This window comes from Pocillopora verrucosa, chromosome 11 (genome assembly GCF_036669915.1).
Source record: "Pocillopora verrucosa isolate sample1 chromosome 11, ASM3666991v2, whole genome shotgun sequence".
In the NCBI taxonomy this organism is placed as follows: Eukaryota; Metazoa; Cnidaria; class Anthozoa; order Scleractinia; family Pocilloporidae; genus Pocillopora; species Pocillopora verrucosa.
This window is the reverse complement of record NC_089322.1, coordinates 5,393,343-5,419,974: the sequence shown is the minus strand read 5'-3', so window position 1 is coordinate 5,419,974 and position 26,632 is coordinate 5,393,343. Positions and strand designations below refer to the sequence as shown.

The 26,632-nt window shown below is 38.2% G+C and overlaps 4 protein-coding genes across 4 annotated transcripts; 1 reads left to right on the top strand and 3 right to left on the bottom strand.

The window, feature by feature from the left end:
* Positions 1 to 493: 493 nt before the first annotated feature.
* Positions 494 to 7,621, bottom strand: LOC131795329 (uncharacterized). Its single transcript, XM_059112908.2, has 10 exons — positions 7,500 to 7,621; positions 6,899 to 6,943; positions 6,332 to 6,517; positions 5,699 to 5,797; positions 4,922 to 5,029; positions 3,038 to 3,127; positions 2,238 to 2,279; positions 1,928 to 2,134; positions 1,407 to 1,508; positions 494 to 613 (listed from the first exon to the last, which is right to left on the bottom strand). Exons 1-10 carry the CDS (start codon positions 7,542 to 7,544, stop codon positions 494 to 496), a joined length of 1,044 nt encoding a protein of 347 aa, XP_058968891.2. The 5' UTR covers positions 7,545 to 7,621.
* Positions 7,622 to 9,025: 1,404 nt separating this feature from the next.
* LOC131795331 (uncharacterized) lies at positions 9,026 to 10,979 on the bottom strand. Its single transcript, XM_059112910.2, has 5 exons — positions 10,879 to 10,979; positions 10,676 to 10,717; positions 10,092 to 10,286; positions 9,666 to 9,764; positions 9,026 to 9,243 (listed from the first exon to the last, which is right to left on the bottom strand). Exons 1-5 carry the CDS (start codon positions 10,921 to 10,923, stop codon positions 9,139 to 9,141), a joined length of 486 nt encoding a protein of 161 aa, XP_058968893.2. The 5' UTR covers positions 10,924 to 10,979; the 3' UTR covers positions 9,026 to 9,138.
* Positions 10,980 to 12,377: 1,398 nt separating this feature from the next.
* LOC131795283 (uncharacterized) lies at positions 12,378 to 18,228 on the top strand. The gene is made up of 10 exons (XM_059112853.2): positions 12,378 to 12,493; positions 12,899 to 12,940; positions 13,398 to 13,583; positions 13,665 to 13,763; positions 14,186 to 14,282; positions 15,487 to 15,632; positions 16,207 to 16,248; positions 16,625 to 16,825; positions 17,552 to 17,653; positions 18,051 to 18,228. Exons 1-10 carry the CDS (start codon positions 12,446 to 12,448, stop codon positions 18,156 to 18,158), a joined length of 1,071 nt encoding a protein of 356 aa, XP_058968836.1. The 5' UTR covers positions 12,378 to 12,445; the 3' UTR covers positions 18,159 to 18,228.
* LOC136284068 (ADP-ribosyl-[dinitrogen reductase] glycohydrolase-like) lies at positions 18,214 to 26,278 on the bottom strand. The gene is made up of 8 exons (XM_066173851.1): positions 26,055 to 26,278; positions 24,194 to 24,481; positions 23,324 to 23,512; positions 22,450 to 22,593; positions 21,598 to 21,903; positions 20,574 to 20,732; positions 20,002 to 20,132; positions 18,214 to 19,129 (listed from the first exon to the last, which is right to left on the bottom strand). The coding sequence occupies exons 1-8, from the start codon at positions 26,142 to 26,144 to the stop codon at positions 19,099 to 19,101; spliced, it is 1,338 nt and encodes a 445-aa protein (XP_066029948.1). The 5' UTR covers positions 26,145 to 26,278; the 3' UTR covers positions 18,214 to 19,098.
* Between the last annotated feature and the right edge of the window lie 354 nt (positions 26,279 to 26,632).

Below are 26,632 nucleotides of genomic sequence, written 5' to 3'. Positions count from 1 at the left end.
TGCAAGATAAGCACGAGGAGATTGCGGGGAGAGCGTGGCAAAAGTGCGGGTACAGTACAATTGAAGTCTCCGGATAAATTCGGATAATTTACGAGAAAAGCGCGGTAATAGTGCGGGTTACTTACGGGAAAACCGCGATCAACGTGCGGGCAAACTGCAGGTAAAGTTCGAGTAACTTGCGGGGGAAAGCGCGGTAAGGGTGAGGCGCGGGAAAATTGTGGGAAAGTGCGTAAAAAGCGCCAGGAAAGTGCGGGGCAAAAGCGGCAGATAAGTGCGAGAAGAAGCGGTTTACGTGAGGAGGAAAGCGCGTGGAGAGCGTAAGGGGCGGGAAACACGCGTGAGGAGCGCGTGAGGGGCGAGAAGCACGCAAAAGGACCACGTAGAACTAAACGAAGCACTGATTCTTAGTCACAAGACCAAGACCAAAGACCAAATCAAGCACATCAGATTTTATTTCACTTTACCATGGTAATTGGCAATCTCACGAACAAAATTATGCTTCGTCTTCCGGCACGCACTGCCTTATTGGAAAGGGAATCTTGACGATTGGAAGTGTCACATGGGTCGTGGTTTTGCAAACCAAATGTTCCTGACAACCGCACTTATGTACGCTCTAAAAATTAAACCAAAGAATATTGTCTGGTCAGGAAAACAGATCTTTTATTATGGCGGAATACACGAAGAGTCTCCAGGGGGTGTAGGTCGGGGGATTGTGAAAGCCTCTTTCCTATCGAATGAGTTTTCAGAGGTCCATTTTAACTGTTGAAACCGTATTTTAATCTTTCTATAGTTCACATTTAACGAAGCCCACTTAAGTTTTCACCCTTCCAGAGCGTCCAAAACAACATTGACTTGTTTTGGAGGTTCGACTAAGCTGTGGAAGTTGGGTCAAAGTTACAATTTTTTTTAGGGGAAAGCAGCTTTACCTATCATATGGTTGAAGTTGACGGACAGTCCTCGGAAGGGGGGGCCTTGGGGACTGAAGATTCCACTTTCTTATGTTGCTTTCTCATTGATCCAAACCGATTTTACCTCAGCTCACGAACCTGTCTGTTAACAGACCTCAGTTTGTTCTCAGATCACGTGGAAAGGCATCAGCATCACAGGGAGCACGCCTGCCATCCAAGAGCGCTTCATTACAGTCAAAGCCAATGTGTTCAAAAGATATATTACAAGTAACCAATAGGAAACTTAGAGTTAATACAACAACCACCACACGGAACAACCTGAACCGCGGGAAACGCAAGTGATCAACCGCTGACCAATAGTTTTGAATCTGATTACAGCGAGAAAGATAGGCAAGGTATCTGGACCAATCACAGAGGGATGTTGAAAAAAATCAAAGCAATCCAATATTTCTTTCAACATTTCATTACCATTTAACTATTCACACTTGCCACACCTACCCTGAGGTAACAAGTAAAGTATTTCAGCAACTTCAGGCTACATCGTTTGCTAAACAGACAGCAGGTGTTTGGCCAAAAACAGTCGGCTGCCGTGGTGCATTTCTGAAATCAAAGTTTAATAGAAGCACGAAATCACTATTAAGAAATTCATACTTTTGAAGAGACAACAGAATTTGTTATACATCCAACGAAACAGCATCATATTGTGGGATAGAATTTTGGCTGCAATCAGCGTATTTCTCTATTCAAGTTCTCCTTAGCGCTTCATAGAAAGAAAGAAAAGATTCAAATTTTCGCCATAATAGGTCCCCCTTATCTCGTACCCAGATCCTACCGTGCAACTGAAATGTTGGATCCTACTATGTACCATCGTTTGGCCGAAGAAGGTCTGGGTACGAGACTTAAGTCCCCCTCGTCTGACATAACAGTTCTTGATCCAGGAGAAATGAAAAGGAAAAACTTGCAAGGACGAAGTACCAAAACTAGTTTCCTTTTACCCCAGATCATTATTTTTTCCTCACCTTTCCAGGATAAAATCTTGCTGCCGGGTCCAATGCTGCACTGCCAGGGTCCAAAGTTTCATTAGCGTCGTATTCTGTTAGTTTTTCGACGACGATCGGCTCATTGAGCGGCATGCATTGCTTTACCTCAGCTGTTTGTTCTCCCATGTCAATTTCCCGAGTTACTTTGCAGGCTAAGCCCGGTGCGCAACTGCAATGGGAATTTTCCTGAGCATGAGAAAAAGGAAAAAAAAAAAAGATTTACGTTAGAAGCTTTAGAACAAGGCGATATCCTCGCAAATTTCAAATTTTGAATGAATCTGAGACTCACCATAGTTTCACAAGCTGAATACTTTGGCAAATTGGAGCAAGCCTAGAAAAGATAAAAAGTTTAATTTCTACGTAAAAAAAGTTTTAAACCATCCGCCTCACTCTTATCTAGATCAGGAATATCGTAATTTAAACCGGGATTCCAAGCCCCGTTACATCTGACCGTCCAATCCAATTTTGATCATCCACTTTATAATTGGAAATAAAAAAGACAGATTAATTTTTTTTATTCTTCGTTTTGTTTTGTTTTACCGTTTTTTGTCAGAGTGTACATAAAATTTTTATGTTAACTGCGCTGAAATTCCCCTATATTCCTTTCCTTCCGCAAAATATTTCTCATCTTTTTTGTCATTTCGCTTTGGTTTTTTTTTTCTTTTCTTCCTGTCTATATCAATACATCAGCTGTTTTGCTTTGCATGCGAATAATTTGGAGTTATTCAAGTTGAATTACACGAGGGCATTTGGTTTCATTGCACTGCTTAGCGTTAACGATAGCTACCGCTAAAATATGACATCTTGAACCCTTTCACTCCCAAGAATACAATAGTAAGTCTCCTAACTATCTGCCATACATTTCTCGCGACGTTAGGTCGGAGAATTTGGTATTGGATCGACTAATAATCCCCTAATTGATATATTTCTCCGTTCTTATCCCTTATCTGCTTGACATTGATATTGCTAGGATAAATTCTCTTTCGGTCACTCCTTTGAGTCAAGGGGAGCCAAGAGATTGCTTTAGAACGTTCGGTTTCTGAAATGAAGCAAAAAAACTATCGCTGCTAATCAGCACAGACAACTTACCACAGACAACGAAAAAAACAGAGTTAGGACTGCTAAGCTTTTCATTTTGAGTGCTTGAATCTGATCGAAATGTGAATTTTTAGGATTAAAATAAATTCAGTCTTAACTGGATAAATCTACGGTTCGCTAGGTCAGTTATTTTTATACTTTTTTGTCACGTGATGGGGTATTTTACACAACGCCATTGAGAACCTGTTTTACAAGCTTTTGAGTGAAAACTGCTAGATCATGTCAATCTAATAGGGGACATGAGAGAGACTCAGGGCTTTTATAAGCCTTTTCAAAAGGAAATGTACATATATGCCTTACGCAAAAAATTTATTTGCCTACAACTGAAAACATTGCTAATGTCTTTTCGAGTATTAGTTTTCTTTGGAGAAATTAGTGGGGAGGGCATATAACTATGATTCAATGCTATGAATCTCTAAGTGGCCGTTGATAAAACATAAAACAGTTTTAATTTTGGTTATGTTTTCAAAGCAACATCACTATAGACTCTTCGTAGTAGTTAAACTTACCAACTCTTAAAAATGTTATCGATTGTTAATTCAGCTTGTATCCTGTTTGCGCAAGTTTAAATTATAATCATGGTCGTAAAGAGCTTGTAATATAGCTTGAGCAACTGTGAAAACACGCCTCAAACAAGAAACAAACAAATTTAACAATCTAATGGAACCTTAAAGCAGTTTTTGTGGTTGCCATTATTATATAGTGGAAGTAACACTTTACAGCACATCTAAGCAAAGTGTCTCTGATCTGTTGGCAGCTTTTGCTGTTGTATCCTTTAAAACATTTGAACAAGCCACGAGCGTTAGCCCTTCGTCAGAGCGAAAAGAAGGGCTTAGGCTCGAAAATTTTGCGGTGATTAAACCACATTATTTTGTAATACCACCTAGCGACGTGGCGCCAAATTTTCTGTAGAGCCCTAACCCCTTTCTTTATTGGTGAGAGTGGTTGTTCAAACAACATTGTGTAATTATTCATGCCTTGCACTAAATAACTTGCTTCAGCCATTAAGATTCTTAGGTTCCTTTCCGTGATAGGTTTTAAGCATCTGATTGGCTGAGAAAGTAGCTTGAGTTTCTTGACCAATCATATGGCGAAGAAAAGCGAAGTAAAATCAAGGAAATCCCACTTTATTTTTGGCTCAGTTACTATCAGTGTGAACCATACTGACTAGCATCTAATTTCTCCTTACAATATCACCACTGAGTCACACATTAAGGTCACAAGAATAAGGGATATGATCACCAACTAAGCTTTTGATTGTTAAACAAATTCTCGTTGTTCACACCTTAGGAAATTTATAGAGAATAGTATGGAGACTATGCATACTAATATTAACGTGTACAAGGTTAAAAAACTGAGAATGGGGCGTTTCAAGATGGAAGGCAGCCAGGGAAACCACGTAATCATACTCGTCAACACTTTGGAACGATGAACACAGAAATTTTCCACACGATTTATAAATATTAACTGTGAAAGGGTGATGAGAGCTGGGAAACGTATCAAGCAAAACTAGTTATGTCTTCAAACGACCCATAGTTTAATTCTGATTGTCGAGGAAAGTTAGGATTCGTTTAGCAGCTTAAGAAGGTTTTATACGATGCCACGCAGCACAAATTTCCCACCGACTGACGTCTCCCTACCCTACCCCCCCACTTTTCTCACCTCCCCCCCTCCCCGATACAGACCATATGGTCTGTGGAGCTAACTCTCGCCTGTCGCTAGCTGATACCTGCTGACAAAGTCATACTCTAAATAAGATCTGTTTGAGGTTTTCAATGAACCTTTATTCCTTCGTTTGATGTTACAGACTTTACATTACTAATTAAAAACTACTTTTTCTGTAACTTTGATGTAACACTTTTGCTCAAAGGCTTACTCGGGCTTCACGCACTGTTTGATAGGGATCTTGATCCCGAAAGGCAATCGGATCGTGGTTGTTACTTTGCAGGTCATCCCATTGCCGCATCCGCAATTGTGCTTTTGCTATGGTTAAAAAAGAAGAAAACAAACAATGAAAATGAGAAGCACATACAGATAGTGAAATTATAAAGAAAGATCAAAAGACTAGATGTTATTTGTTTCGTCACAAGACAAAAAGTGTTGAGGTTCCCCTCGGTAAATTGAGCCAATTTGCTCTACCTATTGAGCTACAGAAAACGCCATATTAAGCTGAGTCGTATTTCAGGCTTGCTTGTGAACTACTTTCGTCAATGTAGATGGTCTCCATGGGGTTATCGTTAGCCTTAAAATGGCCAAAATATTTAGCCGTTAGGCATCAACTTTGACAAATTTTAACCGTTAGCCGTAAAAAAAGTTAACCGTAAAAATTTATCTTTTAATCAAAAACGAAGGAAGTTAACCGTTAGCCGTACAACAGCCAAAATTTTAACCGTTAAATGTAGTAGCCATCATCCCATTGATACCCTCAATATACTGTGCCAATATTGTGACCAACATCTTCACAACACAATCACTAACATGGTAAAACTATTGTGACTTACGTTATAACAACACTGGTTTTTTATTAACAATACATTAACCCTGGCACTAAAACCAAACAAAGAAGATTCTATATCGTGAGGCAAACGAAAATGCTTATCTTTCCAACCACTCACCCCCATGAAAATCACAGACTTATTTATTGTTACTAACCACAAGATAGCAAGTGAAGAACTCCCCAAGTTTCGGAGCACAACGTTTGCCAAAGGCACAGCAGTAGTTGTCCTGACATTCAGCCTCGGAGCTGCAACGCTATAAAAAAGCAACATGGCGTGAATAAAAATTTGTTTCGGTCTGAGAAATTTGGCCTCGCGCGGACAACCTTCACAGTCCCAATTCGATCTCCATAGAAACATCAAAGGAAAACGACAGATAATTGTTGGAGAAAAGATCAAATTTCGTGTGTCAAATTGTGAGAAAGAATAATGCCTGAATCGAAAATAACCTTTGGAGTGAGGTCCATTCTTATAAAGAATTTTCAAGTCTCTTACACTAACCTTCTTTTGGTGATGGCTAATTGAAAGAATTAATTTGAAATTCGAAGTATTTTAGGGACTGCGGTATCGTGACCAAGGAAGGGATGGGTGCTTAAACGATGCTGGTAGTTCAGGCTTTTACGCAGGTGCGGGGCATTTTTGTAAAAATTGCATTTTATTTTTATGTAAATTTGGGAGACATCGCTCTCTCACTCCCCCCCCCTCAAGCTTCTTCCCCCTCCCCCCCCCCCTCGCTTCCTAGAACCTCGGTCCCTTGGGGCAAAAAGAAAGGGTTGATTAAAATTCTTACGTTGAATAGAAATCGTTTTGTCCTCATGGGTTCGTCTGCAGACTGATTATCCAGATCAACCTCTTCCACCTCAATGTCCATTCCTTCTGGCATGCACTGTTTCACAGGAATAACCTGTCCATTGTAGATCATGTTCTTAGTTAACATACAGGACAAACCGGCTTGGCAGCTACAGTCTCCTCCGCCCTGAAATAACAAAAAAACACATCTTAACGTCAACTGTGATCTATTACTAAACAGACCCACGGCAACATGGAATGAATTTGTTTTATAAGATAAAAAAGCAAAATGCTATACGTCTGTGGGTAAAAACCAACCAAAACGTGTGTATAATTCAGCTTATCATATCCAGTCCATTCTTTCTCATGTATACACATAATTTTGTGTTTGTTATTTTGTGTAATCTTTTAGTCCTTTGAAGCGTTTTTTCCTCCACGCCTTCTCGTGACATCCTCTTCATGCCAAGACTGTGTCTTTTTTTCATTATGACACAAATTTTTATTCTTCTCTGATACTTTCAACCACCCAAACAATCTGAAAAGCCTCTAGTACCATTCAGTCACCTACCGCTGCAATGTTGCAAGCCGCTAATTTGGGAAGATTACCGCATCCCTAGAGGTAAAGAACAAAAGCAAACCATTCAGTTAAACATGATTTTATGAAAGATTGCCTTGTACGTACCAACTTCTAACGCTATGTTATCACAGAAATATCTTTCTTTCTCATTATTCGCGCATACATGGCATGTATCCAAGGGGAGGAAATCGAAATTTTGGACACATCAGAAAAAAGAAATAAAACATTTACTTCTAATAACACAAAGAAAAGTAACTCCTGTGACGCCTCCAACAGAATTGTTTCAAAACCTCTCCCGCTTTAGGAGAGAGAGTACATTCCCCTTACTGGAAATATGTATTGAAGATCCCAGAGTTGATTAACATACAACGTCTCCCTATAATATCTTTACATTATCCCGCAAACAGGTAATGAGAATTCTCAAACTTATCAGGCAGAAGTTGTTATCTTGGTCTACATGTAGCACCAAATTCTGGTTAATAAATTTCAAGGAAATGTATAGCAGCTAGAGAGGAAAATTGACAACGGATCTTGAGAGGTAACGGGTTAAGAAAATTAACCTAATTATTTTTGCAAGTTGCTGTGAGCTTACCAAAGCAGCTGTAGCGCAAAAACTCAAAATGATGAGAATCTTCATGACTTCAGTGAAACAATTTATAGAAATTCTCAGATCCAAGTAAACTTCTGGTAAAGTTGAGTGCCGTGATCTGCTGTCTTGTCTCTTTTATAGCTTTGAGGCACATTGAGTAAGTAGTAGGTTTTACAACATTACTAATAATGTGAGTGTCTTTAAACAACACGTTCAAACAAAAACTGCCCATGTAAAATAAAAATTAGCTTAGCTGTTTGTTGAAAGGATTAGAGAAAACATGCAGAGCCCATTCTGAAATATTTGCAATATGTTCTTTCGAGCAGAATAAACATTTTCTGCCCTGAATGTTGAAAGCTACGGCAAATATATCCAACGCAATTACAATTCAGTTATATTCCTGCCTTAAATTTTCATGGTGAATCAGAGAAATGACACAAAAGAAACTATTTGTTATGGAGAGAATTTCGAATGTTTTACAGAGCGCGCTTCAATAATCAATTGTTTGTATGCATGGAAAATTTTCTATAATCTTTTTTTCTGGTACAAAATTCTCAAATTGGCCGCTCTAAGATTTCTAAATACTTCAATACGACTTATGGGTGTGTTCACAGTGTATGTCTACAAACACAGCTCAACCAACATTATTGCATTAAGTTGTTAGTGCTAGAGTAAATAATAATGCGTAAGTGTCTATTACAGGAGGCTGAAAAAGTCCTTGGACAAATCTTCGACGAATGGAATAATACGAGGAAAGTCTATTGTTTACACACAGGCAAATTATGGCCTTTTACACGGCGAACATTTCATAACCATTGAATGATATAAATCTTGAAGATTTTATGAGACGTTTGGTCTTGTCAATTAATGTATCTACGACCTTTTCAGCTGTATCAGTATTGTGAGGAGAAACTCTGTCTTGGTTACTCATGGGAGTGAAAAAGTTAACAGTGTGTGTTATTTCATCAATCAAAGTTTACTTTTTAAGCAATAAGAAATGGTTGAAATATGGTGGGTGTTATGGTTTGTATCGAGTAATTTTTTCATGTACATTATTTGAGATGTAATTTGCCACGAAAAGCTTTCTCGTGTTTTTTTTAATCCTAGTTGGAACCCCTGCCTGATTAAAAATCAAAATATCTAGCAAGTGTGCTTTTCTGTTACTCATCTGCTCCTCTATTTCTTTCGTTTATGCAGCAAACTTTACTTCCCAGTTTGCTTTGATATCAACACCTGTTCCTTATTTTTCTAACCAATTTTTAGGTCCGAATGTGCTGTCATGGTAACGAGCGATGATGTCATAATCTAAAATATACGTTTTCTCGGCTTTAATTGTATTTGGAGAGAATTAGTTAGAGAGAGTTCTCAGAACTATATGACTAGTATCCCATACAAATTTACTATTTTCGCCTTTAGTTTGCTAAACGAAAAAAAAATCTCGATCGAGTTCTGATCTTAGGCTGCAGGTCAATAAAGTGTTCTAAGTAAAAGAGTCTTTGTTAATAGACTTCAGCAAATAATTTTCCAAGTCATTTTGAAGACTTTCTTTATTTCATTCACTTAAATGCTTCTAAGCGTTACATGTTTAGTTTTGTCTTCCCATCTGATGAATACTTTGTCTCGATCAAGAGGCTGGTACGAGTTACATGCACTGCCTCAGGGCAACCCTGATCCCAGTCAGAGGAATGGTGAAGGAGGCTGTTTCGGTACAAACCAGGCCATCAAGGCAACCGCACTTGTGAAGGTGCTGGAAAAATAAATAAGACAATGATAATAGTTATGATTATTATGATAAAAAATGGTAATAAAAACGATAATGAAAATGATAAAATGATAAGTATTGGTAATAAAACGATTTCGAGTGCAATTTGGTGTTAATAAGCACGAGCAAAGGTTTTTCAAAGACAATAAAATTGCACGAGCCTGTAAGGCTAGTGGAATGTGTAATCTTTGAACAATTTATAATTGCTTCTTTACACCAAATTGCATTAGAAATCATGTTATTATTTATAAATTATTTACATGAGAAATCATGATAAAGACGGACTCTGAAAATAATAACAAAGATAAGAATAGTCTTAACGAGATTGTAACTCATATCATCCATGTTTTTGCTCATACTATGCTTGGTCTATACGAAATAATGCCAACCATCATTCTTATACTAACCGTTAAATAACATGTGAAGTACTTCCGAAGTTTTGGAGCGCACCTTTTGTTGAACAAACAACACTGGTCTTCTGCGCAGTCAGTTTGAGTTGTGCATCTCTGTTTTTACAAAACAATAGTAACATTCATTGAACTCGAAGTTTAAGACAAGAACGAACCATGGCTTTATCATTAAGTGAATTTAACGGATTTAACATTCCTTAATCTTATAGAGCAATTAGACGCAAGACACGACTCGTTCACGTGCTTTGTACATGCTTTTCGTATGATTTTCACGTGCTTTTCACGTGCTTGACGCTCGTTCAGTGTAATTCCTGGCCTTCCCTTGTTTTTTTTAAAGCCGTTTTACAATCTTAAGAGGAAAAGACTCAACTGCGAAGTATGACTCTATATTTAATATAGTTAATTCAATCCAATCCGTCCTACCTTAAGGAGTCCATTAAACAAAAAGCGTTTCTTCTTCATGGGAGCAACGGCACCTTCCTCGTCAAGATCGACTGTTTCCACTTCAATCTCCATCCCCTCTGGCATGCACTGTTTGACGTCTGTCATTTGTCCTTGGTAGATCAACTTTTTGGTCAGAACACAGGACAAGCCGGTTTGACAGCTGCAGTCTCCCTCCTGGTAGAAGAATCACGTGACGTGAGTGTAACTAATGCGATATGAACAGACACGCCCGCACTAACAGCCTCTTGGACAAAAATACTGTATCAACCTTGAGGCAGAAGCTTAGGTGGCGGTGGGACGGGCTGTGGTGCCCCCTTCCTGCTTCACGAAAATTTGAAAGGAAGAGCCCCATCGCATCACATTTTAGTTTTGGTCTAATTCAGTTGTTAAGACTAGTGGCTGGAGTTTTCTGGACTAATCACCAAGCAAACTTTAAACAGAAGCAAGGACTCCCGGAACACTTTTGATAACTCAATTAAAATTTTCGCAGTCATACGAAGTTACTATCAGTATTATTACCATAAATATTAATCAACGCCCTGAAAGATAAGATTTCGGCTCACCTCTCTGTTGCAAGCTGCAAGTTCAGGAAGATTTGAACATCCCTGAAAGAAACAAATGCATCTTAATTGGCTCTCCAAATAAAGTTCGCAAAACGCGTGATTTGGTTGGAAATATGAATTAATAGTTCTCTTCATTCTACTGAAGAGGAAGGATAGACTATTAAACCCGTCGAAATGAAACGTTTCAACTTTTGAAAACTCACCAAAGTGAGAGTGACAGAAAGGCTCAGCAAAATAAAGATCTTCATGGCTTGAGTTTGAGTGAATGGAAGAATCGCTCACAACTGAGAGGCTATAGTCTTGATGAAACAAATTGTGACTAGAGACCCTTGTGCCCTGCTTTTAAAGTTTTCGAGAAAAACCCTGAAGTGGTATGTTTTGTAGTTTACTCAAGGACTGCAAAGCGGGGATAAGTATTTTAAAACATCAAGTTTAAACTAAAATGAAATGAAGCTTGTTCAACTGCGTGGTGTGTAAAGCACTTTGGGAGAACGTATTCTGTTTGTTAGTGTTGGGAAATTGTGTATGTTCGCAAAATGCGTCTCTAAACAATGCAAAGTTGTTCAGCTGCAATGCCACCTCAGTCGTGTGTTATTTGTACTCAGTCCTCTTAGCTTTACACACCAAAACTTTGTGTTGAAAGGTACAATAGAAAAACGGGGAGAAATGTGTTGGCGAGGGGACTGAGCAGAGTTTTAAAACATTGTTTGCCAGACGCACTTGCTGAGGAGTAGGCGTGCAGCATATACAGCAAAACCAGTGGTTGAGGGGGCTGAGGGTGGGGGTACTCCTGGATATTTTAGGTGGAAGCGGGTATGCTGCATGCTTCATAAATCCTCTACCCTATTTCAGATGAAAAAAAGAAGTTTTTCGCTCCATTTTGAATGTTTTCATAATAAAAGTTCTATTTCTTAAAAAAACTTTTCCTTCTTTTTAGAGAACGTTGTACACTCCCTTTGTTTGGTGGCAACAAATTTTCGTTTTCATTTTTATGCTGTAAAAATGAAAAGATAAAACTATACAAGCCAGATACGAAGACAAGAGAATGTGAATTGATGTATCCCATTGAGCAAGTACCGTTTACATCCTTATGCCCAAACTTAAATCTCGTTTCATAGACCTTTTGAATGCTGTTTTCGACAATGTTCACGGAAGGTTTGATGATCACTACTTTAAAGATATTGGTGGTCAGTATATTTTCTGTACCAAGAGTTAAAGGAAAAAGCAGATGAAGACATTTAGATTACTTGACATTACAAAAAAAAAAAACCTCCTCGATATGGATTGATACTTTGAAAAAGTGCAGTCCGTGGATTTCGGTATTTGGCTTAAACAACCTTTAGTCGGTGCAAAGGTTATCGTGCAAAGGACTCTTTTTTCCAATATACAGATGTGTTTGTATAGCAGAGGTGTCGAGTACTACCTTACAATGTTAATTTTGTCTTACGACACATGAAATAATACTGTTATGCGCGGACACGATGCAAAACACTTGTCTGACATCAACGGTTCCAAACGCTTACGTTTCGATGACCCTTTCGTTGTGTGCGTAACAAACAGTTGGAAAAACACAATGTTACATTAAAAATTTTCGTTTACACACGATGTTTAAAGTACTCTTGCTTTTGAATGATTCCTGTGAAAATGCTGTCCTTCAGATTGTTTTAAAAATAGTGAAGTATAAAAAACAACGTCTCAGTCAGAATGCCCCATTAGAGTGTGAACTAAATCTTTCTATACTTTAGGCTCTTCCAGTCAAGCGGGGAAGACATGAAGACTACTGTCCTGATTTTTAGCTTAAGCATTTCACTTGCTTTGGTGAGTTTCGAGGAATTTATGATATATGTTTCTGCATCATCTGTTAAATCAATTTTAGACAAATACCGCTAAAACTGAGCTTGATTCTATCAAACTGCATCAGAATGTTTGTAAGAAAGACGCGTTTTTTTCTTCTTTACTAAATCTCTAAATAATTCATTTTTAAATACTTTATAAAGATTCAATTAACGTTTGAACTCTGTCCATTTTATCTTACGAAGTCATTCGAGGAAAAACTAGAAAAAAAAAACCGATAAAACGAACTCTTTTTGAAACTTGGGCAAACTTGGAAAACGGTTATGCTACTTGTTCTGTTTTGGTTGTTGTTTTTGTTTGATCCTGGTTGGTAAATTTCCCATTCCAGTCCCTCCACATACTTATTTGTACATATTTATTAATTTACAGGGATGTTCAAAACTTCCTGAACTTTCAGTTTGTAACAAGCCGGTGAGTAAACATATAAGTCAGATGAAATTAGATTTTTCAATACCATTAAGGCTAGGGTTGTCTTTTAGAAGTCTGTTAGCTTCAACTCTTAGGAACTTACCAACAATTCTATCTCGGATTACGTTCATATAGTTGTCACGAAGAGATCTGTATTTTGAAGCGTCCTGCCCAGTAACACCATAAAAAAGTAAATCCTTAGCGACCCAGGTTACAATAGTTTTGCGCCATTTTTCTGCGACTTATAATTGTACCTTCAAAGTGCAAGACAACAAAAACCGATGCCTCCAAGATAGAGAAACAACGCAAGGCACAGAAAAGGCCTTCCTAACACTCTTTCTTCGTTGAGCTCGTTCTTCATACGACGAACGATATGTCGAGTTCCTCTTGAAGTATAGGTCATAAGCTGAGATTCTTTTTGTTTTCTTTTTTTCTCTCGCATCTCCTCTTCTGTGCCCAGGAAGGAGACTGCAGTTGCCAGGATGGTCTTTCTTGCATTCTCACCAAGAAAGTGATAGAACATGGAATCGAGACTCCCGTCAAGCAGTGCATGCCGGGAGATGTGGATATCGAAGTGGAGTCGATCGACCTTGATAACCAGGCAGCGGATGCACCCATGAGGATAAAGCGCTGGCTATTCTTCAACGTAAGTTTGAAACTTGGCTTGAACGAAAACATTTGGAGTAGCGCTAATTCGTCACGAAATTTTCTTTGCTTCATGAATTAGAGATGCCTCACCGAAGAAGATTGCAGTTACAACAGATGCTGCGCTTTCAATAAGCGATGTGTTCCAAAACTCAAGAAATTCTTCACCTGCGTTTTAACGGTAAGTGATAACTTTAATAGGATTTTTATTCCTTACGTATTGAAACCGGTCAAATTTTATCTCCTGGGGTGGGGGGTAGAGAATGTTTGGGAGGATCACATGGTTTTCAAGGGGAAGGGAAGGGGGATCAATCGTCACCAATAGAAAACAAACTAACAAACTCTCTTACTCTCCCCCTCCCCCCCTCAGGCAATAAATTATAACTGGTCGCTGATAATTTTGGCTTCTCTGTGGAATTCGTTCTCTGCGCGAAGTCTGGGTCGAGTAATCAGCAGAACGCGTTCTTTATGAGTTTCTCTCGCGTTTGGCTTCACAATTTACAATATTGATCCTATGGTAACAAGGTTCATAGCAACTACAACAAAATGTTTCCTCCTTAAACTTGTGATGTAATAGAATTATGCTTTTTGTTTGTTCTGTAGGGCATACATAAGTGCGGCTGTGCAGATGGACTAGAATGTAAGGAGACTGCTCACATCACGCTTCCTATCACAGGAACGAAGCTCTCCCTTAGGCAGTGTATGGATGCTTAAAATGGCGCTTGGCTGGAGTTGTGGATGAGTAAACACTGATAGAGAAAATTTGGTTGTTAAACCCAAAATAAATGTGTTAAACCGAAAAAAAAAGGCTGAATATTTCCTTCCCACTGATAGTATGAACTGTGGTTTAAGTTTCAGAGCAATGAAAAATGTTTCGTGCAATTTTCGTTTCTGCACGTGCGCATTTGAGTTTCAACCCAAAATGAGCAAGGGTAATTTTTAGCTACAGTAGCAACTGGAATACCCTTTCAATCTTGTCTTTCGGGCTTCTGTCTTAGCGGAGGAATTCGTCAGAAACCTTTTTTCTCCATAACGCAGATAGAGATAATTTTCAAAAGGGAGCATATGAAGTTTGATAAAGCGATGCACTAATGTGACAGCTGATTAGCTACGCAAACCCATCACTTGACCAAGCATATTTTTATATATGAGAAGGAGGTGTGACTGATATAAATATGAAATTTCTGGCCGCAGAATCCCTAAAAATTCAGAGAGCTGTTCTGTTTTCGAAGGATGGCCTTACATATCATAATCGCTGATCATGAATATTTACATTTGAAATTTTTGATAACAAATAATGTTTCAAAAGTAAACTGTTTCACACATCTGTGCTAACTTACCAAAGATTTGACAAAATTGCCATTGGATTATGTCAACAAAATGGTATTGATCCTCAATTGTTGGACAAATTTGAGCATAAACTGGGGTTGAAAATAAAATAAAATAAAAATTATCTTTGTATCACGAAGTATATTTTAAGTCGGTTTCTTTGAAGGCAAGACCTGAATTTTCCCAGCTGATAAAAGTATTTATTAAATCTATCTTTTAATATTTCTTTTAAAAATTATAGTGCTTGTTTTTCAAGTTCTTGTTTTGTGAAGAGTTTCCTTGCTTAATATTACCGAAGGCTTAAAATGGTTGAGAAATCCACTGGAAATATAAGAATAAACCAAGCGCTCAATTTTCTAACACATTTTAACGTGGTGTAACGAGAAGGTTTGTGAAAGGCGTGTGTTGTGGCAAAATACAACAATGAAGTTATTAAATTATTGCGAGAAAGTTTTGTTGATATATCAAATTACGATAGCTTTTTCCAGGCAGTTGTATAAACTTCATTCCATACTGAAATTTTTTTTCGTTTGAATTTAGTATTTAAAAACAATCGCACAACTTTGTGTTTTGAGACGGAAAGCTATATATACAGTTTTCAGAGCTTATCTCTACCAATTGCGAATTTCTCAACAAGATCAAGCTCTACGTTGATTTCTTCAAGTCAGAAATTATGAAGATTTTTGTTGTTTTAAGTATCTGCTTTGCCCTTGCTTCTGCGGTAAGTTTCCGGATCATTTTATGTCAGACTTTACTAATTGTGAAGCGTAAAACTAATAATTGCTTTAGACTTAGTTCATGATTTTCCCTTTTTTTGCTACAGTATCTGCTGGCTATCTTTAATACTAACAACCGCCAAGATCCGTCCCTTTCACTTTCTATAGTGATGATCGAATAGCTCAGCCTATGATGAACAAATTGTGCGCAAGAATTAATAAATCTAATTTAGACTTTGGAAACCTCAACATTTAAGAAAAAGCAAAATGAACATAGACTTAAATAAATTATCATTACAGATAGATTGAAAAAAAAATTTTTTCCTTTAAGACGCGAAACCTGTAGATTGCAACCTTTTCTTTTCTATCACGTGCTGATTCATATCTAACAACAAAATATTTAAATAGGACTGAAGTAAAATATTTCATTTTGATCTGCTAATTTTTCAAAAGTGCAACAGGTTTTATTGTCAATATAGATATCTGCTTTTGACTTCCACGAAGGGCTAGGCTCGAAACTCTTTACGGTGGCCAAATTATCTCCACAAAAAATTTGTTTGCGTTATCATCATTTTCCAGGCATGTGAAAATCTCAAGAGGCTTGAGGCTTGCAACAATGAGGTGAGTTTGAAAATGGGGGTTAATATCTTAGAATGATAAGTGAATGATAAATGGATATTTATAAATTTGTTCCTTCTTCGGGAAAAAGAAGAAACTGAATTCAGTATGACATTGGTGATGCGTCACATCGCTCTGTGATTGGTCTAAGAAACTCTCACTATCTCCTCAACCAATCAAAACCAAAGGTAAAACTAATCGCAATTTGAACACCTCTGCTTTCCCGCGCTTCAGACCGCTAACAATAAGTTACTTTGATTTCTCATTGGGATATTTTCCTGGGTCGCGAATAGCCGTCGTGGCGCACTGATTTGTATGAATCGGTTCCGCGACACCTGTTCTAATGAGCTTTGATTGCGGTTTATTTTCTCTTCCACAGGGGCTTGATTGCTCTTGCCAACCCGGACTATCGTGCAGATTAACCAAACAAATGATAGTGGATGGCAAAACTGTTCCAGTCAAGCAATGCATGGGAGACGATGAGAAGATTAATATCGAGACCATCAACGTGGACCCCGAGGAGCAGAACAATGCAGCAAACGCAGCTTACAGAGTCAAGCGTTTCTTGGGAATTATCACGGTAACTGGAGCGTAGCTAAGAGGGGTGTCCACATACCACCTCATATGAAATAAATGATCTTCCTTCAGATCATTGCGATACGAAGGAATTGAAACCAGCCGCCTCCCAAGGCGTTCGCAAACACATCCAGGGGAATAAGCGCAAAGTGGATCAGCTCTGGTGACGAGCCTCAGACTCGTACCCAGTCGCTTTTCCTTATTCGTGAAGTGATTGATGGGAAGGATTAAGCGGGCTCGTGTTCCACCGAGGGAATGACGGAAGGAGAAAGCGAAACTGAACCACTTTTTCTCTCTCCTTCCCAAGCGCCTTAGCGCACCCTAATCCCCGTCCCAGATTCCTTTGTGGGTAGAAAAAAAAGTGACGACTAGGTGAAAGTATGAACGAACCTTGGACTCAAGATACCATACCCCCAACCACAAGTTTCGTTCCCAGAGACAGTCGTGTTTCTCTATTGTGCGAGATGATATCGATTTCAGGGGAAGAGAATAAAGATTAAATGACAGTTTACCTTCCAATGGAAATCAAACAACACAAGCCAAAAATTTAACTAATCATTGCTATTTTGAACTGATAAAGACTACATCAACAGCTCCTTTCCTGGAAGAACCCACACTCACTTTGAACGGCACGTTTGACGGTAACTTTTTATTAATGTAGGGTAATATTAAACCCAGATCCTACCGTATAATTGAGTATGAGGCTCACTTTTGTTGTTTTGTAAACTAGAAATGTCAATCCGACGTTGATTGCGCCCCAAACTTCTGTTGTCCAATTGTGATCCAGCGCTGTCTCCCGAAAATCCCAGAAGACGGCGCCTGCAACTTCAAGGTACTAAATGCAAACCTGGGCTTTCTTTGCAATCTCTTTAAATCTTCTCTCATCGTCACCCTTAATTGTTAGGGGTCTCACTAGGGTGATGGCTTTTACGGCTAACGGTTATAATTTTAGCAAGTCTACAGTTACGGTTAATCCACAATAACACAAAATGACACATTATACATAGAGAGGAAAACCTATTACGATTAGTCTTTTTCATGACCAACAAATAATCTTGGTTGGCGATTTACAATCTTATATCCAACGCACGCTTATGGTATCATTTTTAAGTCATCTACAGTGTGCACGCACAAATACGACTAGCCTAATTCTAGAATATTTTCGCCTCTGACTTTGATTCGCCTCGTAAATCGCATGAAAAGGTTGTTGGATGTGTTCCTTTTTTCAGGATTTACATCGCTGTGGCTGTATGGATGGATTAGTATGCCAGAAGACTACAGAGATTACAATTTTCCCAGGCATTAAGATTCCTCTTGAGCAGTGCGTCAAGATGTAAACACGTATATTTACGTAGCACCATTAAGTGCTGTAGTAGCTTGAGCAAGAAAAATAAAAATAAAACGGTTCTTTGCTGTGTGTTTCTCTATTTCGCGTCTCTTACACATAGACTGACTTTTCCTAAGTCTTCCCGAAAGGAAGCCTGGGCATAACTGCCTTCTCGTCGTACCCTTTGTCACGTGCGACTGTGACTCGTCCCCAACTCTCTCGCGCTTCTTGAGGCAAACATGGAATGAACGTGAGCTCAAAAGGTTTTCTTTTTCGTGCACTCTATCCCATGAATGTGTCCCCTTTTGCGCTTTTCCTCGAATTGCCTCTTCTCTCTTGCGCCTATAATTTATATTTATTTTTCTCCTCTATGCGCCTATGTCTACATTTTCTTTTACCTTGCGCGCCATCTTTTCATTACGCACCAATCTTGATAGGTTGCCTTTTGCTTTCTTGGGTGACTGTCGTCAATTCACCTGAGGAATTTCTGAACTGAGGAAAAGTTATTTGATTTCATAATTGCCTTTGGGTTACGTCCAGAGTTTTATTAATATATTCATACACTAACTACATCTCCATATATATTTGGGAGTGCTCTACTTACGTATTTTGTCCCCCATTAATCTAGCATTAATCATTAGAACATTAACATGAAGCTAAAACTGTTTGATTTTCTAGCGCAGGCACTGATCTCTTTATTTTTTACACCTATAAGTTAAAATTTGAAATGTAAATAATAATTTAGGGCTTGTACTGCGCAAATCAACATATGAATAGTATCAATGCGCATTCCATAATAATCCAAAAACAAAAACAATATTATGTCAAAAGTTAAGAAAACATATCCCCTTTAAATTTTAGAAATATCAGCTCGGATCTAATATGAAGTACTTTTGAAGAGAATCCAAAATTGGATTTTAAGTGTCCAATAAAGCGCTGTTTTTCATTCTTCACTCACTCAGACCAAGTAGAGCCAGGAACCTAAAAAAGGTAAAATTACTTTGTTTGAAAATGTAAAAAAAAAAAAAAAAAAAAAAAAATATATATATATATATATATATATATATATATATATATATATATATATATATAAATGATATAACGTTACTTTCCGCCGACTTTACGCCAACTAAGTGTAATAAGCAAGGTTTACAACACTAGGGCCGATTTTACGCGGACAACAATCCTCAGTATACATAAAAACTCACAAACTCACAGTATAAAATGGTACATTCCCACTTTCAAAGCCGTAGCTTATGTAGGATGGGAAGGATTGAGAACGTCTTAACAAGCCGCAGCTTTTACTAGACGCGAAACCACTGGTATTAATGGCATCGCGGCTTAAGTAAGGCGCAAACTTACACTGTGCAAGCGCAATTTTTCCCGCGTTTGGGCGTTTTTCCCGCGCTCGCCACCACTCGCGCAACCGAGAGCCATTTGTAAGAGTACTTCGCAGCTTAGTAAGCCGCGCTCCTAGGAACAGTACACTTCGCGTCCTATGTAAGGTACGAATTATTATCCCCGTATACACGGCAGTATTGACACAGTTATAAAGATTTATATTACAGACATTTTCGGAAGTATTTGTGATGATTTATCAAATGTTATCAGCTTAGCCAGTTTATTAATTGCACTTTTTACGTGACATCGCACGTGACGTACTGCACCAGCTATAGCAGCACGCGTGTCTGATCGCGCGTCTGATCGCGCTTGTCTTGTTCCACGTGTACACCATTCGAGATTTAGTGTGAGGGATTTATTGCCTGAAATGCACAGCAATTTTCTTTGCATTGTGTGGGCTCTATTTTAAAAGTGTTCAGAACCTTTCAGCAATTCCATAACGTACTACTTACCTCTCAATCTTCTCATCTAGCCACGCTTTATTTAGCAAGTTATTGAGCCAAGACTCCGGCAGTTTACTGGCACCCAGTTTACAGCCTAACAGCGCCCCCGCTACAGCGCCATTTGTGTCAGCGTCTCCAGCCTGAGAAGAAATGTAGGTCCGTAATTTAGTGCGTGAAAAAAGAAAATATACAGAACCAGTTAGAAATACGTGTTGATTTAACCTTCACTGAATTTTGCAGTAAATCAAGATTTACGCTTAAATGACTTTCTTATATATATATCAAATAAAATCGCACCAGTATCTTCAAAGATACTCACAAAATTTCTGAGTATCGTGAACATTTTTCTTACAAACTCCCAAAGTTCTCTTAACTAAGTACAGTGGTGGTATGAGTAGTAGATTAAAATATTTTACACATAGAGACACAATATTCGTAAAGTAAGAGGATGTTTCATACTCCCCTTAGCAATTCAGACAAAGTCTCCGTAGAAACTACAATTCATTTACACTCGTCAAAACGATAATTTTTAACAACAAAAATCCAATAAGATATTGATTGCTTCCAGGCGTCAGACGTACCTCAAATGCCACATCCTCTATAGCAGCACGAAAATCATCTTGCCTCAATGACCAAATTCCAGCGCCTAAGCATTTGTAAGTGTAGCCTATTTTGCCATGTTCGTCAAGTTGTAGATTTTTCAATGACTTAGCAAACACGTGCTTTTTCAAACCCTCTTCCTAAAAACCAATTTACGAGACAAGGTCATCACTCTGGTTTTAACCAACTGACAAGCAACGTGCTGATGCTCTAAGTCGCCGGGGGGGGGAGTGGGGGTCGGAGCATATTACCTGATTAACCAATAGCCCTCTGTGACTTGCTTCTTATCCCCCCCTCCCTCATTGGCACTTAATTGGACGTCAATTCTCTACATTCCCCACTTTTAGTTACTCCAACGAATCTCAGAACGCATTTAGAGTAATAATTTCATATATACTTTTAAGTGCCAGAAATAAAAATGAATTGGTTTGGAGAGTACAATTCACATTTAGAGGAACAATTTCAAGAGAGGCCTGAATAGCCGTCACTAAGAAAGCCGAGCGTGAGGTTCGGAGACGCTTTTATAGGCAGCATTGCTTAGGGAAGGAGTGTTTAACTCTTTTCTTACATGCGTACTTCAGGGAACTCGCATCTGTTCACCACAGAACCACGAAGCCTTAGTAGCTGGTAGGAGTGTTTAATTGGACAATGGCAAATTGCACAAATTGGAGTGCATACCCTGGTTGTCTAAGGGCTGAATAAAGCTAGTCGCTCTGACCAAGGGCTACTGCTTCAAACGTCATCTTTAGAGTCTTTAAGGTGGTCAGTTAATTTCATCAACTCAGTTAATAAAACTAAATTACCTTGTTGTACTCTCACACCGACACAGCACCACAGTTTCTTTAGAAACTTACCCCCTTTAAGCTACGGTAACAGCCCGTTAGTTATTCCTTCAATGGGTAGCATAAAGCATTATATGAAAATCAGGATGCGCAACGGTTACATTTCCCACCAGCTTTCACGAGGCTTCTTCGAGGTGCTCCATAACAAATTATCGAAAATTACCTGCTCTTCAGTTTCAAGTGTAGCACTGGCATAACTACAAGCCGTCTCTATCAATGCCTCAACGTCATAGCTTCCAGACTCCTCCACAAAGCACTTTCCTTGCAACATCATTGCAATGGCTGTTGTCACAACGACACAAGACGCAATACATCTTGGGTCTGCATGGGTGACTTTACAAGCCGCCTTGGTGTTTTCTATTACTGCATAAATGTCACCAAAGTTATGGACCCCTAGAATTGAAGTGCGCATGACACCTCCGTTTGGAGCTACAAAGCGACCTGAAGAATCCCAAACGTACTCGGCTGCCTGAGAGCAAAGAGCAGAGGATAAACGATAAGTTTATATGAGAAGCTAAAATTTCCCCTCCCCCCCACCCCTTTTCCGTCTCTCCTTCCATTTCATTGTTGAGGCTATTCCTCAACCAGTTGTTAAGTCCATTCCGCAGTTGTACATTTTTCTGTAGATACGTAAGACCATGATGCCTCAGCAGCTTGTTCTTTAATTTTCATCTTTATTTTGTATCAATCGCACATAGTGATGCCAGTTTGCTCTGAAATAGTTTGCTGGCTTGTGTTTTCGAGACCTTTGTTAACATTAAAACCACAATGAGTGACCAACACAGAATTTCTCCTTACAATATCAATACAAAATCAAGCAGACAAGTGATGCGAATAAAGAAAACTATCACTTGGGAGATCATCAGTTGATCCAATACCAAACTCTCAGAACTAACATCATAAGAATTGTATGGCACACAGTAATGAGAGTTACTAAATGTGATCTTGAGGATGAAAGGGTTTATTACTCAGGCCAGGGCAACTTCCTGACTATTTCATGATTATTCATCTGTACCTTGTGTGGATCAGTAAGAAAGTCAGGATGATGTAAAACACGGCGTGTAGTGCTGCCAATTCCCATTCCACCTATATCACCCAGCTCTGGAAAACCCCTCCTGCTCCAATATTTCATTTTTTTGGCAAAATCAAGGGGGACCATCTGCAAAAAATAAAACAGCCAATACTCCCAATCAGTATTCAAATATACTTCACATATTTTATCTTTTAAGGTGGTTTACCTCAGTCACTCTAGAGCTCTTTATGTCTTAGAGTCTTCACTTGGACCAGGGGGGGCCCTTTGCAGTAGAGCTTCAAGATGGACCACATCATCTTGGATGTGGTTTTATTTCGTACACCTAAGTGGTAACCTTTTTTGTTTGGTTGAAGTGTGTGGGCATGTTAATTTCGTCAAACAATTTTACACTAAAATTAGTTTTATTTTACCTTTGTCCAACCTTCCCCAACACTGATTACAAATGTCCATCTCTTATCCCGGTTGTTACAGAATGAGGTGACTAGGAGGATTACTCCCCCCCTCCCTGCATGGAGGTTTGCAGGATACCCTCTGCCCCCCTCCTAGCATTTTATCAAGTTTCCAGACAGTTTACTGCCCAATATAATTTCTGAGTAGAGAGGGACAATGTGCGAGTGCAATGTCTTGTCCAAGAGCACCCCACACTGATGTCACAAAGGGTCAAACCCAGAGCTCTTGGTCTGGAGCCCAATGTGCAAGCTGCACTTAAACCACAAGGCCAGTACAGCTTCCACTCCATATTCAAAGAAGATCACTGGCACTCAGAGCAGAAGGATTTAATTTGTAATCAGTTTCCTTCTAAAACCAGCCCAAATTTAGAGGATCATATGACTGTATTAATGTTAAAATTTTTAACCTTTCCTTTGTTGTCCAACAGAGACTGCAAAATCAAAATCATTTGATCTGAGTCATCAGTCCAGTCTCCAGTTTCCCATTTCCTCCGATGAGAATCATTGTTCTTCATTTCATATTCCAAATGTATCCTTTTCTGACTTGTACTGAAATATCCCTTGTCTTTATTTACAATGCCTCCGTGACTGTAAATCTGTAAGAATCATACAAGAATAAAGGCTTATTACTGACTAATAGAGTCTAGGGAGGTGAAGAAAGGAGACAAGTGCAATTATGGCTAGGTAGAGGGAATGGCATATCTGATTTAGGGTTAATATTCTCCGATTTACCACTTAAGTTTTTAAACTCTTTCTTTGATTCCACTATTTTCTGCTGCAATTTTCCAATTTCACAACTTTACCTTAAGTAATGATTTTTTACTTTTTCGTTTGAAATTTATTTTAATTATAGCAAAATAAGGTGAAAGTTGCCACTTAAAGGAGATTGACTCCCAACAGTTTGATAAAAACAAATTCTCCTTAACAGTATCAAATGAATGTTTAGAGAGCAGTATGGAGAATATGCATACTGATGGTTAACATGTGAGGCATGACTAAATGCAATCAGAAAGAGACCTTATAAGATAAAACCTTGGTTTTCAAGATGACACCAAGATATATGGCTTCCCCTTCCTTGAAAAATCTTTGATAGTGTTCAGAAATGGTTGGATTTTCAGAAATATGGGTAATAAAATTTAGAAAAATTTTATTTGCATTTCACTCTGACTGGAAGTTTTGCAGGTATACATAATTATACATACATACACACACACACACAGACATACATATATTTTATACATACATATAGAGACATTATTTGCTGAGTTGCAATTTACCTTTGCAGCTTTAGATTTAGTCATAAACTCTGTTAAAAGTCCTATAGCATCTCCGATACAGTTTCCATAAATGACACCTTTGATACGATCCACCAAGTCCTTCTTGTTCAAAGAAGATTTGACATTGAAAGAAATGGGTGGGTCTGTTGCTCGTTCATCTTGTTGTTCTGTTAAAGATTGACCTTCCTGAGACCCAGCCACATTGGAGGATTCTTCTTTGTTAGCATTTTGTATGCTGGTATCAGTGACTTTAGACTCTTGTTCAACTGAGATACTGGCAGTACCAGGCTGTTACAGAGATTGAAATGATAAATCTTAAAAATTATTGCTTCAGTTGATTTTTTTTTTTTTGGTATTTTATTTGTTTTTGGGTTTTTACAGTTTTTACAAGTACGCAAGATATATCACAAATTTCTACATGCATAAATTTACATTACACTACTCTATTACACAAAGAAAATACCACTACACTGGAGTACGAGAATAAAAAAAAATAAAAAAAAATTAAAAAAAGAGGCATCGCGTAATAATAAATTAGTTCAGCTATTGTTCTATCAGTTGAAGGAGGGGTTTCCATTTGTTGTAATGGATCTCAAGTTTATTATTCTTTCTGGCTATAAAACGTTCTATTTGAAACATACTCTTAATTCTTTCGAAAAAGGATTTAAAGGATAGTTGGTTCAGTTGATGACATAAGCAAAACCCTTTGTCACCAAACTGTAATGAAATAAACCCCATGAAGAGAATGGGGTAGACTAGCATTTTAAAATACCAGAGTTTTAACCCTTGAACTCCCAGAAGTGACCAAGATAGAATTTCTCCTTACAATATCAAAACTGTAATATCAGGCAGACATTGAGATGAGAATAAAGACAATATATATTGGGGGATTGTTAGTTGATCTAATATCAAATTCTCCAAGCTCATATCATAAGAATTGTATGGAGGACAGTAAGGAGAATTACTAATGAGATCTTGGTAGTGAAAGGATTAATATAAACCCTAGTTTCTGAGGGAAACCAGCTGGGTGTGGCTTAAACTTTCTGGGACCCTTTACTGATAACAGCACACAACGTTAAGCTACCACAATTTTTACCATAATGACTTGTATGATCTTTATGCTTTAACTCTCAAGATCCATAGAGTAATTCTCCACACTGAATGCTAGACATTTTCTCTTAAACAAGACTGGAGAATTTGGGTTTCATCAAGATAACATCCTCCAGCTAGTTCATAAGCCTGTATTTTCACATACCTCTTTAAAATATAACATACTATACATACTATTCATTACTGGCATTTTTCTCTTCTTTAATTCTAACAATCCTTCACGAAAACACAATGTAGATGATTTATCTGTTTATCTCATTTTATTGTATCTTTTTATTATTGATTGCTTGAGATTTCCTTTTTTTCGCAACAAAGATTGGCACTTGGCGGCAAAAATTGAAAAAAGGCTTTCAGTAGCACTTACAAGCTTATCGAAAAGATGAAGTAGAAAGGCTGCTCATGCATGTCACACACAAAACTTAAGATTAAATTTAAACACTTAATGATGCAGCTTAGAGGAAAAAATGTTTACGTGCTTATTCACATGTGGCGAAACCCTCTGGCAACTGACTCAATTTTCTAATTTCGTTACTTTCGTCCGAGGAGGAGACAGCCATCGAGCGAGTGATGTTCCACTGTAGATATATTTACTTACGGCTCTAAATACGAGAGGCTTATACTTAAAATGCCCTAAATATTTTTCATCTGATCTTGGAAGCTGAAAATTGTCAAAACTAGAGAGCAATACGTTTGCAATCAAATCTATAGATGCTTGGTTACTTAACAGAGAAAGAAAAATCAAGTCACTTGCCTTGGTAATTTCTGCAGTGTCGTTCTCAGGGTCTGTTCTGCAGTCTACATCGGCAGTTTGTAAGGAGTTATTTTGGGGATTACTTGCCATTGTACGTCAAAATCTTTTTTCAGACTGCCTTAAGTATCTACCATGGAGAGAGTGTCTCAAATAATCGAACGACTGCGAGAGAAGCAGCCAAACGCTTCCATTGAAGACATGGTCTGCAAACTTCCGCCTTGAGAAACGAAATTGTCTATTTAGTACGTCATGTTCGACTACATGTAATGTGAACTAATACGTGGGGGGGAAAACCTGCAGAAAATTCAATTGACGTGAAGGCCGGCTGGGTGAAGGGAGGAAGGAAGAGTGAAAAGAGAGACATCGCTCCAAAAAGACAGAAAAAAAGAAAAGAGAAGAACTTCCTCCAACAGCGTGTCTTTTAACCTTTCACTTTCAAGATATGCAATGAATAAGAATTCTCGATACAATTTACCACTTAATGTACTAAAAACTCGCTTAAAAACACTACTTACTTTGATTTTTGGACAGAAAAATGGATTTAAATTACTTGAAACATTATTCTTTGTATTACTTGA

What these genes read in the sequence shown, in the direction of transcription:
- LOC131795329 (XM_059112908.2), bottom strand. Translation starts at nt 7,544, where the DNA reads ATGAAGATTCTCATCATTTTGAGTTTTTGCGCTACAGCTGCTTTG. An exon ending in ATTCAGCTTGTGAAACTATG is followed by an intron (nt 2,135 to 2,237) that starts GTGAGTCTCAGA and finishes TCTCATGCTCAG; the next exon opens with GAAAATTCCCATTGCAGTTG. An exon ending in ACTTTACTTGTTACCTCAGG is followed by an intron (nt 614 to 1,406) that starts GTAGGTGTGGCA and finishes TTTAATTTTTAG; the next exon opens with AGCGTACATAAGTGCGGTTG.
- LOC131795331 (XM_059112910.2), bottom strand. Translation starts at nt 10,923, where the DNA reads ATGAAGATCTTTATTTTGCTGAGCCTTTCTGTCACTCTCACTTTG. An exon ending in TTTCTGTCACTCTCACTTTG is followed by an intron (nt 10,718 to 10,878) that starts GTGAGTTTTCAA and finishes TGTTTCTTTCAG; the next exon opens with GGATGTTCAAATCTTCCTGA. An exon ending in ACTTCACATGTTATTTAACG is followed by an intron (nt 9,244 to 9,665) that starts GTTAGTATAAGA and finishes TTATTTTTCCAG; the next exon opens with CACCTTCACAAGTGCGGTTG.
- LOC131795283 (XM_059112853.2), top strand. Translation starts at nt 12,446, where the DNA reads ATGAAGACTACTGTCCTGATTTTTAGCTTAAGCATTTCACTTGCTTTG. An exon ending in TCTTCACCTGCGTTTTAACG is followed by an intron (nt 13,764 to 14,185) that starts GTAAGTGATAAC and finishes TTTGTTCTGTAG; the next exon opens with GGCATACATAAGTGCGGCTG. An exon ending in GTTTCTTGGGAATTATCACG is followed by an intron (nt 16,826 to 17,551) that starts GTAACTGGAGCG and finishes TTTGTAAACTAG; the next exon opens with AAATGTCAATCCGACGTTGA.
- LOC136284068 (XM_066173851.1), bottom strand. Translation starts at nt 26,144, where the DNA reads ATGGCAAGTAATCCCCAAAATAACTCCTTACAAACTGCCGATGTAGAC. An exon ending in ACACTGCAGAAATTACCAAG is followed by an intron (nt 24,482 to 26,054) that starts GCAAGTGACTTG and finishes TCTCTGTAACAG; the next exon opens with CCTGGTACTGCCAGTATCTC. An exon ending in CACTTGAAACTGAAGAGCAG is followed by an intron (nt 20,733 to 21,597) that starts GTAATTTTCGAT and finishes ATTGGTTTTTAG; the next exon opens with GAAGAGGGTTTGAAAAAGCA.